At 48.3% G+C, this 12,890-nt stretch overlaps 1 protein-coding gene across 1 annotated transcript; it reads right to left on the bottom strand.

Annotated features, from left to right (window-relative positions):
* Positions 1 to 733: 733 nt before the first annotated feature.
* LOC123074267 (uncharacterized) lies at positions 734 to 2,421 on the bottom strand. The gene is made up of 2 exons (XM_044497157.1): positions 1,290 to 2,421; positions 734 to 1,199 (listed from the first exon to the last, which is right to left on the bottom strand). The coding sequence occupies exons 1-2, from the start codon at positions 1,707 to 1,709 to the stop codon at positions 1,074 to 1,076; spliced, it is 546 nt and encodes a 181-aa protein (XP_044353092.1). The 5' UTR covers positions 1,710 to 2,421; the 3' UTR covers positions 734 to 1,073.
* Positions 2,422 to 12,890: the final 10,469 nt, after the last annotated feature.

Here is a 12,890-nt window from a genome sequence, read left to right as displayed (position 1 = left end):
CGAGCACACAAAGATGCAAATCCATCTTCTTAAAAAACAACACGTAAATAATTAGTCATCACATCACAACACAACAACTAAATAGTAGAAAATTGTAAAAACAATATAAACAATGATGCAAACCACACACCATTATGAGAAGAAGCAATAGAAGGGAAATTCAATAAAGGGTCAACTGCCCGGTGACCTCGCCGCCGCCCAAACACAGTAGACTGTGGACGCGAACATGAACGATCAGAAACTACCCCAAGTAGACACGTCCAGCAGACGAAGCACGTACAGAACCATGAGAACCATCAACGCCAGCGCGACCAATACGACCAGCACCAGAAATCCCACTACGGGTCGTACATGGGCGACCACGACGGCGAGGAGCACGGGCATCACGGCGCACCTCGAGGGGGAGAGCACGATCCGAGAACATGAAACAAACTGATAGCTAATCCCCCTATTTATAGGCTAGCAACCGACCTCAGCAAAAAATATCAAACGGTGTACGCATGAAGCGGCGGCATCCAGATGCAACCTACGTAGCGGGCTAGCGGCAGCCAACCAACAGGACGACACGTGCACTTTTAGTAAACACGTAAGAGGAATTTTGCAGTAAGAAAAAAGGTAAAAGCACCTCAGGTACCCCAACTTGCAGGGAATGTGATGATTTAGTCTCAAACTTGTAAAATGCAACTCCATCATACCCCAACTTGTATTGGAGGTGACGATTTGGTCCTAGGCCTATCACAGCACGACAAGTGGCAGCCAAGTGGGTGGACCGGCCTTTGCCTGCAGTTTTGCAAAAAACACCCTGCCATCATGTCTAATTAACCCGTTGCTTCTGCTTCGTGTCCAACTCCTCCCGGAGCCCACGCGCTGCCGCCGCCGCAATCCCCGCATCCGCCTTGGTCTCAGTGAGCACGGCCTTGGCCTTGCGTAGCTCCGCCCGCAGCGCGTCCGCCTCGGCGGTGTCGCACTCCCACGCCTTCATTTTCCTGCACAGCTCCTCCCGCGCCGCGGCCGCCTTGGTCGTCTCGTCGAGCTCATACTAGTATTATCGTCCAAGTGCATGCATGCAGCAGTCATCGGACATAGAACTCGAGGAGCAGAGGCATCAAAATGTCAAGGAGCCAACAGCAAACAAGCATTTGGCTAGTACTTGTCCTCCAACTCCAGAGCGTAAGCGAGAAGGTCACCTCGTTCGCCGTCTGCGCCCCAGCATGTATGGCACCATGTCGATCGATCAATCCAGAACAACAAATCATCCAAGAATAATGCACACGGAACAAGGAGCTCACCTGGAGCAGTGACACGTAGCTTGAGGCGACAACGTTGGCCGGCTTGGACGCGGCGAGCTCGCGCTCCCGCGACGGCGTGACGGTGCCCTGCAGCAGCCGCCTCGCTGCCTTCCAGTCACCATCTTTGCTTGTCGCGGGCGGCGACAACCAGGGGCCGGAGAAGCCCGACAGGCAAGAGGGGTCTGACGCCGAGCTCTCGCCGTCCGCACGGTTCTCCCCCACCTTCCTCTTCTTCCCAAGCGACGACGCGCGAGGCGTCACTTTGCAGTCAGGCTCGTTCTTCACTTTCATCCATGGCGACATGAAGAGATCGATGACACCCCGGTGATGTTGGCTGCGACCACGTTGTGCTAGTGGAGATACGCGAAGGAGTGAATTGCAAAAAATATCAACATTGAAGGCTAGGGTTGCAGAAACCATAATTCTATGGATTTGTGCCAAAAACCACTAATTCTAAGCCTAATTTTTTTTGCAAAAAACACTAGTTGTCTAATTGGCTCAATTTAAGCTCGTTTATGACAGATGGGACCCACTGAACAGGGTGATGTGGCATGAAATAACGGTTCGCAAATAGACAAAATAGTATAGACTAAATTGTAAAAATGTAAAAGAGGATAAGGTCATCTTATCTTTCAAAAAGAAAAGGAAGAGGATAAGGTCGCGTCCCTCAAAATCTAACAGGAGAGTGCCATGAGCCACGAGTAGAGCTCCGCCATTGCTGTTGGACCATGCGAAGCTCCGCCGCCAGCCGGAATCGGACGTAATCCGTCGCGCCACTGCATACCCGCTTCCTCCCGGCCACGCAAGCCGCGCCCCGCCAACCGTCGTCGTCGTTGACTGACGTCCGAGCTGGTGGAGCTCGAGCGCGCCGACGTGCGGGTCGAGGCCGCCGGGCCACGAGCAGTAGCTCCACCGCGCATCCCCATGCGACGGCCAAGCAGAGGCAACTCCCTGCGCCGGCGAAGCAGCAGCAACTCCCTGCGCCGGCCGAGCCGCAGCTCCACTGCGTCTCCCTGCGCTGGCCGGAGCAGAGGCAGCTCCCCTGCGCCGGCCGAGCAGCACCCAGGCAGCACCCCCCCTCCCCCGTGCGCTGGCTGGCCGAGTTCAACCTCGCGAACGGCGGCGCCCCTGCCCATGGACTACTGCAGCGACGTGATCCGGCGTGGAGGACCCTATTGCTTTTTTTCAGGGGTCTTTTTGCAAAATAAAATTATATCAGGATGTAATTCTTTTTTCTTTTTTGCCACATCACCCTGTCTAGCGGGACCCACCTGTCATAATCATGCTCAAAACGGCCTAAGCTGCCGACTAGTGTTTTTTGCAAAAAAAAATCAGGCTTAGAATTAGTGATTTTTGGCACAAATCCGTAGAATTGTGGTTTCCACAACCCTAGCCTTCAATGTCGATGTTTTTTGCAATTCACTCTACGCGAAGAGATCGATCGAGGAACTCCCTCGAGCATGTTGCAGGCTGTCTGCCATGGCCTTCTCCTGCACGGTGAGCGACAGATCGAAGGTGGATGACCTGGAAGGATCGCCCCACTCCACCGGGCACGGCCACGACGCCGACGACTCCAAGGAAAAGAAATCCTCCTTCCACCCCTTGATAAACTTGGCGCGACTCCAAGAGCAGTACATAGCGAAGGGAGTTCAGACAGATTTAATTCTGGTGCCCTGTAGCGCGGGTTAATTAGACAAGATGGCAGGGTGTTTTTTGCAAAACTGCAGGCAAAGACCGGTCCACCCATTGACTACCACTTGTCGCGCTGTGATAGGTCCAAGACCAAATCGTCATATCTAATGCAAGTGGGGGTATGGTGAAGTTGCATTTTACAAGTTTGGGACTAAATCATCACATTCCCTGCAAATTAGAGTACGGGTGAAGAGCACCATCGAGAAAGCCCCGCATGCAAAAGCCACATGCAGGCAAGCACGTCACCAAGCGAACCCCACACGTTGCCATAAAAAAAAGGCGGGACCCACACGCATGCAAACTACTCCCTCCGTTCCTAGATGCAAGTCTTTTTAGACATTTTAAATGGAATATAACATACGGATGTGTAGACATATTTTATAATATAGATTCACTCATTTTGTTTTGTATGTAGTCATTTGGTAGAATTTCTAGAAAGTTATATTTAGGAACGGAGGGAGTAACTCACAGAACTGGTGCACATCCATGAATCCCACACATGCACGTGTGCACATCATGAATGGAAAACACAAAACCCACCCAAAGAAGCTACACCTTCATATCCCCAGATTTACACGTGTCGTCCACTGATTTATCAGTTGATATCTGTCCAAGTATCCCAAAAAACATGAAAAAAGATCTTGGCTGACAAATAGAGAAGTTAGTATTCCTTTTATTTGATGGCACGCATGCCTTGTATGTGGCCTTGTATATGTGTGTACCTTTGGTTCTTCCTAGTATCACTCTTTGTTACTCTATTTTAGTTGTTGTGAAGCCCGTCTACTCCTTGACTGTTTCTAGTACCACTCTTTTGTTACTTTAAACCATTGTGAATCCCGTCTGCTCTTTGAGTCTTCATAGTGCCACTCCTTTGTCACGTTCTTTTTTTAGTTAAATTTAAGCTTCACTCTCGGAGGTTATAATTAGGACTCACTGCTTAACCGAAGGAAGAGATAATTTAAATCATATCTGGACGAATGTGATGGTTTGTTTACTGCTTGATAACTCGGAGGTTATAATTAGGACTCACGTTCTTTTAATAATAATATAATAGATACATATATCAACGAAAATGCTAGAAATCTAACGTTAGATTTTTAAAGATGGCAAATCGAACATTTTTATGGCAATTTTTGTTGGCGTGAGGATGACAAATTTAATTGGCGAGTACAACTATTCTATGACGGAAAAAATAAACTGATGCGGATTTGCATGCTCGCCAACAAAACTTGCCACCCTCGGTAGACATAATTTGCCATGAACAAATATTTCATTTGCCATGCCTAAAAATATAACATTTGCTGGATACTCGAGTATATCAAATACATATGTGGCACTCTAAAAACAATGAACTGTGTTTGATTTTGTTTTTTGAGATAGAGACGCCTGATTATAACAACGAAGTGCATCAACATGCCTAAGTAATTCCGTTTGTATGCCTCTAGGACAAAAGCACTGGCTGGCCGCTGAAGAATAAATGACATTAGATGTTACTATCTTCCCGAATGCATGTCCCTTTAGAGCATCTCCAGCCGTTGGCCCCACAGGGGCTTGAAAAATCGCCGCCTGGGGGTGAACCGGTGCAAAAATCGGCTTGAGGGCGATTGGGTTCCCAGCCGCCGCCCCCCGGTCGCTCTCAGGCGCCGATATCGGCTCAATTTTGACGTAAATTTGCCCGCTTTTCAGTCCATTTTTGACGCAAAATCGGCCCGCTGTCGGCGCAAATCGGTCCATATTCGCCGTGCTTCAGCGCAAATTCAACAGAAGTTATTTTTTATCACATAGTTCATCATAGAAAATCAATAAAAATTAAATAGTTCAACAACAAACAGTTCAATACAAATTATATAGTTCAACAAATAAAAACTCATATTTCATCACACGTCGAGCTAGGTGTTGCCCTTGAGCCTCCATAGGTGCTCCACCAGATCCTGCGGCAGTTGTTGATGCACCTGTGGGTCTCGGATCTCCTGGCGCGTATTGAGGAAGGCAGTCCAGGTTGTCAGTAGCTGGTGATCAATTTGGGCAAGAAGAGTCTGCCTGTAATATGGTTCAGTTTCAAACACTGGCTCTTCCTGCTCTCTCTCAATGATCATGTTGTACAAGATGACACATCAAGTCATGATCTCCCACATATGATCTTTCGACCAGGTCTGAGCGGGGTACCGGACAACAGCAAATCGAGATTGGAGTACACCAAATGCCCGCTCGACATCCTTCCTGCAAGCCTCCTGAACCTTCGCAAAGTAGGAGTTCTTGCCTCCTGGCATGGGATTTGAAATAGTCTTCACAAATGTAGACCATGTCGGATAGATGCCATCTGCTAGGTAGTATCCCCCTTGTTGTAGTGCCGCCCATTGACCTCGAAGTTCACCGGAGGAGAATGACCTTCAACAAGTTTGGCAAAGACAGGGGAGCACTGCAGCACGTTGATGTCATTGTGAGTTCCTGGCATACCATAGAAGGAGTGCCAAATCAAGAGGTCCCGTGTGGCCACTACCTCAAGTACCACACCGCAATCGTCTTTGGCGTCTTTGTACATCCCGTGCCAAGCAAACGGACAGTTTTTCCATTTTCAATGCATGCAGTCGATGCTACCAAGCATCCTAGGAAATCCTCTTGCTGCATTCTGTGCTAGCATCCGAGCAGTGTCTTCAGCATTGTGGTCCAAACACTGCCACTACTGCCATGCAGAACTTGTAGAAACACTCAATGGTCATGGACTCGGCCATGCGCCCATAGTCGTCGAGTGAATCACCGGGAGCTCCGTATGCAAGCATCCTCATAGTTGTCATGCACTTCTAGATTGAGGTGAACCCAAGTTTGCGGGTGCAATCCTTCTTGGACTTGAAGTAGCTGTCGAACTCCCGGATGGAATTCACAATTCTGAGGAAAAGCTTTTGGCCCATCCGATAACGGCACCGAAATACTTTGTCGCCGTGCAGTGGAACGTCGGAGAAGTAGTCGGAGTAGAGCATGCAATAGCCTCTCAGTCGATGTCGGTTCTTCGCTTTCAGCCGCCCCGGCGCCGAGCCACCTCGCCGCGGCTTTGCATTGCTCGCGAGCAGGCCGGCCAGGGCGGCGAGGACCATGAGATGCTCTTTGTCCTGGACATTGGCATCGGCTTCCTCCTCCAGCAGCGCCGCGAGCGCCTCGTCCGAGTCCATCGTCGAGCAGATAAATCGTTGAACACCTGGTGGGCGTGGTGGGCGCACAGCCGCCGGTATCCCGCCCTGCGCGGTCAGAGCGCGGGAAAACTCGCCCAGGAAGGTGGTGGAGAGGTTGCCGCGGCAAAACCCTTCTTTTTTCCGGCGGGGAATGGCCTATCTAGCGGTGGTGGGCGGTGGGCGGCGCCGGGATCGGCATGGTGGCAGGAGGGCGTGCGGGGGGTGGGGCGAATCTGGACGTTTGTCTTGAATTTTCGCCTGACAGTGTGGCCTAGGCGTGGTTTTCCCTTTCGCCGGAGCCCCCGAGCGCCCCCAAGCGTACTGGGTTCGGCCTGGGATCGCCGGACCCAAAAATGGGTCAAGCCGGCGGATTTCGGCGTCTTGGGGGCGCGACTGGGAGTTTTTTTTGTGCCGGCGTGAAAAAAGTCACCCTGGGAGCCTGTTGGGGGCACGGCTGGAGATGCTCTTAGGACTTTGGTGCAAGTGATCAACACTCCTTAATAAGCACTATATAAATACATCATGCACGTACCTCTTGTTCCAACGACTAACGGTTCTAGACTTCAAGTCATTTGCGTGCGTCCGTGCGTGCGCGAGCGACCTGATGCCTTGCTCCATCTTGCGTAGTGTACTACTTGTGGTGGTCACCGCGGTGGTGATCGGCACGGCTCGCGGCCGCAGCGGCTCCGGCGACCACCTCACCGCCGGCTTCACACGTGTGAGGCTGACGGAGTCCCAGTTTGTTGTGCAGAAGCCCTACGACGTTCTGCTCGACGCGCGCTACGAGTTCTCCGGCGGCATCCGCCGGATGTGGGTCTTCTCCACCGACAAGCCCGGCAGCCCCACCTACCCCGGTGGCGCGCGCACCGAGATCAAGATCAACGTACGTAGGCGCCCATGCGGCATCCGAAACCGAACAAAAATATCCTCTTTTTGCGTCCCATCTCATGCGGCGGTACGTTGCTTATATGCGGTTTTGCTAATTCTTGTGTTGTGCCATGGTGCATGGCATGCATGCAGGAGGTGTACACGTCGAGGGTGTGGTAGTTTCGAGGGTGAGGTGTACGTGCCGGCGGGCACATCCGGCGCGTTCATCATACCGATCTTCGGGGCCAAGCCGGAGCGGCAGGCGACGACGCTGATGCTCCACGTCTACGACGGCAACCTCACCTTCTACCACCGCCAGCAGAGTGTGCTCGCCCACGACGCCTACGACCGCTGGCTCCGGCTCAACGTCGTCCATGACGTGGGCGCGCGCAACGTCACCGTCTACGTCGACGGCGCCGAGAGGCTGTGCTCGAGCAGCCACGGCGCGCCGCACGCCGAGCACTACTTCAAGTTCGGGGTGTACAAGCAATCACACCACAACCCGTCGCACCGCATGGAGTCACGGTGGAGGAACGTCCGGGTCTTCACCAAGCCATGACTCACGCCATGCGTATGCAGCTTGATGATTTGGTTGGTTCCAATTCCAACCATGGTTTTAAATTTCAGTCGACACCTACCGAAACTACCGAAGCTCAATATGGTGATTTGATAACCATGATTTAAAATTTCAGTTCCAACCATGTTTTACAATTTAATATTTCCCTTTGGTGTGTGTTAATTTGGACGTGGGATGCTGTGATGTGATCGATGGTGATGATTATTTAACCATTTTCGAGCAATTCTAATCTTAAATAAATTCGCCGGTGGAGACCTCGATGGAGGTCGGCGGCAGCGCCACTTTCCTCCCAGCACTTGCAAGTCCTTCTTTGGCTAATCTTAGATGTCGAGAATATCTTTATTGACAGACCAAACTAAATGGCAACATTTTATATTTCATGTTCTTAATTAAAGTAACAAGAATAATTTGACCAAACAATGCTAATCCTTACCGTGTGGCATTTGTGATAAGCAATTCAAACAATTAAAAACCCCAATGTTAGTTCTTACACTAACCATCTTCATTGATTAAGATTACATGAATACTATGGATGAGCCAATAATGTTACACCTACATATGGGTTTATGAAACCTTACGTAAATCCTTCCCACGCTAACTAAACTATCCCCCCCCCCCTGATTTTCAGGGTGGGCCCGTGTCCCCAAATTCGGCCCAATCCAAACCCACCACATCAGATCGTACGCAACATACGTAAGACTCGTTACGTAAGTGTAGCATCGCTCATGGATGAGCCTGCCCAACGAAACTCATGGGAGGGCTTGTCCAACATTTTTGCCAAGTACTTTCTCAATATGAATGGAATTGTCCTAGATGGAATAATAGTACATCCCTCAAACCAGCCACAAAACTTCCTCCCTCCTCCCGCATGGTATTTCACTGCAAAAATGCTACACATATGTAAAACCTACACCTAGTCACCCGCAAAAAAAAACCTACGCCTAGTCACGTAACTTTCCTAACTAATCTCTCCACCCCACACCCCCACCCCCCTTAATTCAACTAGGTGGGCCACCCTCCCCTGATTTCATCCAACCAACCAAGTCATGTTGTTCTTAGAGCATCTACAACCACACAACACAAATGAGAGCCCCCAACACCTATGTGAATGTTTATATTGTTTTCTATAAATTTGGTCAAACTTTATGAAAGTTTAACTTTAGTCAAATCTAATATGCAGAGTAAATAAAAACCGAGGGAGTACAAACTAAAAGACACTAGCAAACTACCGCCTACACTACTTGTCATAGGAAATATCGACGCCGCTTGTGCCGGAGCCGCCGGCCTCGTGGTCATTGGCGGCCAGGCGAAATGGTGGTGCCACCTCGTCGTCCTCCTTGGATGCCAAGGCCTCGTTGACCTCATAGCCGCCTCGCGAAGGAAGCCGCAGTTTACCTCCACTTCCGCCTCCGAGTGGATGGTGTCTAGTATGGCTTAATACTGTATTTATCTTAATTTGTCTTAATTTGTGTATATAATTGTTCTGGAGGGGCCAAATACTGTATCTCTACTACTATAGTACATCAATTTTTGAGCATGGACTAGCAGTCCATCGTGTTGTAGTAGCAAATCCTTAGCCGTTGATTTGTTACGCCGGGTGAATCTTCGCTGTTTATCAATACTAGACTTAACTGATCCGACGGCTGAGGTTTCTTGGATTCGCGTTGTACGGACGCGCACCAAAACGCTGCCAATCTGAATCTTCCAGACTTGTCACGGACGCGCTGTTGGCCTGCAACCATAGCGGTCTGCTACAGTGAAGAATTAAATATTCCACCAACCAGTATTTACATATGTACACGCTCGAACTATCTAGACCAGGTGCGTGTAGACGATAGCAGCCTATACTACTACAGTAGCGTTTTACTCCATCTCACGGAGTGCTACATGCATGGAAGCATTTTTCACTTCTCTCAAAAGAAGTAATGTGCTGTAGAAAAGACTGCACACATTTTTGTTTGCAGGTGAAGAAAAGAGTGTACACGCAATATTGCTGGTCGCTGAGAGAAATATTCAAAAAAGCAATTAGAAAATTTTGATTTTCATTTTACTTTATTTTTCTTAACAAGATGTTAAGTTATTTAACACGCTGTGAGGTCGAGGATACACAAATATAATAGATTTTATAAGAAACCTCTGGCATAAAGGTGTGAAAATTACTGCATCAAACTAATTTACTCTATATTTCAAATTTCAATTTTAAAAATATAAGATTTCACAAACATGTCAATAACAATAACATTTCTCTTGGAAAAAAATGTATGTTTTTTCTAAAGCATTCTTCGTATAGGAATTCGGTGTGCTACTGTTGTTTGATGTGAATAGCAAAAAAAAAGGTTTCCATGATCTCCCACTTGAGAACGCAGATGTACTTTTGAAAATTGCATGACAGTTTTATCATAAGATAGGCGATTTAGTTTTAGTTTAAATGATTTAGTATTTTGATTACTCATAATAATCTAACGTGCAAAGCACATACAAATTACTAGTTTATCTTAATTTGTGTATCCTAAACAGTGTTTCTTCACAAAATATTCTTAGCCTGGGGGGCCAAATAGCTCCGCCAGTGGTCACAGGTAATGATAACTTGATAACCCCGCCAAAAAAATTGATACCTTCATGCATGCAGTAATCTTGGTTGCTCACTCACTCACTCAGCACATATATGCCATCGGGAATCACAAGTGCTGTTCTGTTTGTCATCATACTGGGGCTCGTGTGCCATCTTGTACAACTCAACCGAGCCAAGAACAAGAAACGATCTGCGTCAATGGACGGCCTCATCCGTGAAGGATCGCCGTTGGCATCGCTCTGGAAGGAGTTCAACCTCGCCGGCTCGCCGTGCACACACATCTTCACCTACGAGGAGCTCGACGCGGCCACCGATGGCTTCGGCAACGCCAACGAGCTTGGCGCCGGCGGCTTCGGGACAGTCTACAGGGTACAGCACAGCCGCTATTCTAAGCGTGAGTGTAGAATAGCTTATTCTATACCCCTAATAACGCTATATACAAAATCTAATAAAACGGTTTACAAAATGTAGTAATTCAAAAATATTTTTTTATCATCTATGTTTGTAATTTACTATATTTTTACAAAAATTACTATATTTTACATAGTGTTTTACTATATTTTGTATGTACCGTTACTGGGGTGTAGAATAAGCTATACACACATGACTATGTGTTTGTGCAGGGGTTCTCCGGGACAAAGATAAAGAAAACCAAATGAGAAAACCAGTGAAAAGATAAACATACATGGGCCGGCCCATTTAGATACCACTGTTGTGGAGGGGTGTGCGCATGTTAGCAAAATGCACTCTAAACGAAGTTCAAGGCGTCAAATAGGTGTTTTGAGTGACTGGGTAGGCCAGCCGGAGCCTCGGACGTTTGATCTAGACATGGGCCGCTTTGTAGATGCTCTTACATAACAGATTTACAAGTTCACAAAAAAACATAACAAATTTATGAAACCGCTTACGTCCCTTGTCCATGCAAAGGCCTCAGATTTCTTCGAGAACTCCGGCCGCCCTCCCCATGAAACGCTCGTTCTCATTTCTCAAACCCAAATTTGGTTAAGGTTCCCGGCCGGCCGCCGCCTATTCCTCCATGGCCTGAGAAGCGAGTTGCTCTACCCAGCCGGCGCCGGCGACGACCAAAGTCGCCGGCACTCCTCCTCCTTCTGCAGGCAGCTGTACGTCCTGGATACAGCGCATTCGCCGCCTCGACCAACGCATTCTCCTCATCGCCTACCTCACGTATCTCCGCATTTTCAGCCACGTTTCTAACAACATTGGCAATTATTTCCTCGTTGCATTGTATCTGCTCGCCGTCCTCGGGGGCTTGCTGGCGGACTGAAGGGTCAGTCGGCATGTCACCGTTTCCATCTCTGTAGCCATCATAGTTGTTGGTGCCATCATGATCGCGGCAAATCGTGATTGGCAACTATTATATGCTAGAAGATTTAATTATAAGATACATGTTAAACTATTGACCAAATACAATATGATGAAGAGAGGGGGGGCAGCGTCCCCTGCCCCCTCTCCACCCCATAATCATAATTTAAGTAGTTCTTCATGGCTGCTAGACTTAGATTTTAGGCCGCTGCGCCACAATGCTTTGGTATGTCGGCTTCAACACAGCATTCGTGGCATCGGCGGCCACCATGATTGTCGGCATTGCCATCTTCCTCGCCGGTTCGCCGACGTACCGTCATTGGGGCTCGCAGCCGCACGAAATAGCGTCGTCAAGCTGCTGCCCACATGGTTCGCCTTCATTATCTCCTGGACAACCTACTTTGCCATAGATACCCTCTCCCTTGAGCAGGGCATCCATCTTCGCAGGTGCTACTTCTGGCTCCACGGCATCGACTCAAGCATCCTTCTCCAAGTAGAGTCGTTCCATGCCTTACTCCTCTCAGTGTTGGTCTTCCCTACGGTCGACCCATTGGTACCCGTGATCATGTTTAACTATTGAATAAATAAAACGTGGTGAAGCACGCGGGGAGGGGGGAGGGGGCAAGCACCCCCTATCCACCCCATAATCCTTTTCAGCTCTTGATTGCCCAGAGTATGATTCCAGAAAACTGCCCAAGAAAAGCTCTGAACAAGTGCATATGGTATTCTCGTCAACCCCATTGCACATCTGCCAATTTGATCCAGAGCACAAGTTTTAAAGAGACAAATGATTTTTCCAAAGCTCAATTGAGCAAATCGATGAAAATATGTGCACCATGTTACCTGGTTCAGTTAGGTAGTGAAATTAAGTTATTGCATAAGTGTAACAATCAAAGGTTACAAATCCATCGGTTAGGTAGTGAAATTAACTTATTGCATAAGTGTAACAACCTGCCCCACCAACAAAAAAGTTTAACCACATGTAAGAGGAAAAGGTCACGATTCATGAGTGTATCTTGATTGATAGTTACTGTTGTTTCCTATATTGATAACTTCCAAGAGCTGAAAAGAAGCTATTGTGCAATTAAAACTTCGAGCAGGAAGCTGGTACATTAACGATGGATTTTCTGGATTTTGCGGTGGAGTTTTTTTTTTCTTTTTCTTTTTTTATTTGGCTCTAGCCAAAACGCATTGCGGAAGGGAGATGGGCCTGCTAGGCCCAGTTTGACAAAGGATGTGATGGTTTCGCCTGTCCTAAATTGCGCAAAACCTATATAACCGGAGCTCCTATTCCACGCGTGGGGCGCTGGCGAACATACCAGCGCGCCCCTCAGGGACCGGCCCAAAAGCGGGGTTGGGCGCCCCAGTTTTATTATTCCGTATTTTTGTTTTTTGTTTTTTCT

Source organism: Triticum aestivum, chromosome 3D (genome assembly GCF_018294505.1).
Source record: "Triticum aestivum cultivar Chinese Spring chromosome 3D, IWGSC CS RefSeq v2.1, whole genome shotgun sequence".
Classification (NCBI taxonomy): Eukaryota; Viridiplantae; Streptophyta; class Magnoliopsida; order Poales; family Poaceae; genus Triticum; species Triticum aestivum.
The sequence above is the reverse complement of the archived record's forward strand: the minus strand, read 5'-3'. Positions and strand labels throughout refer to the sequence as shown.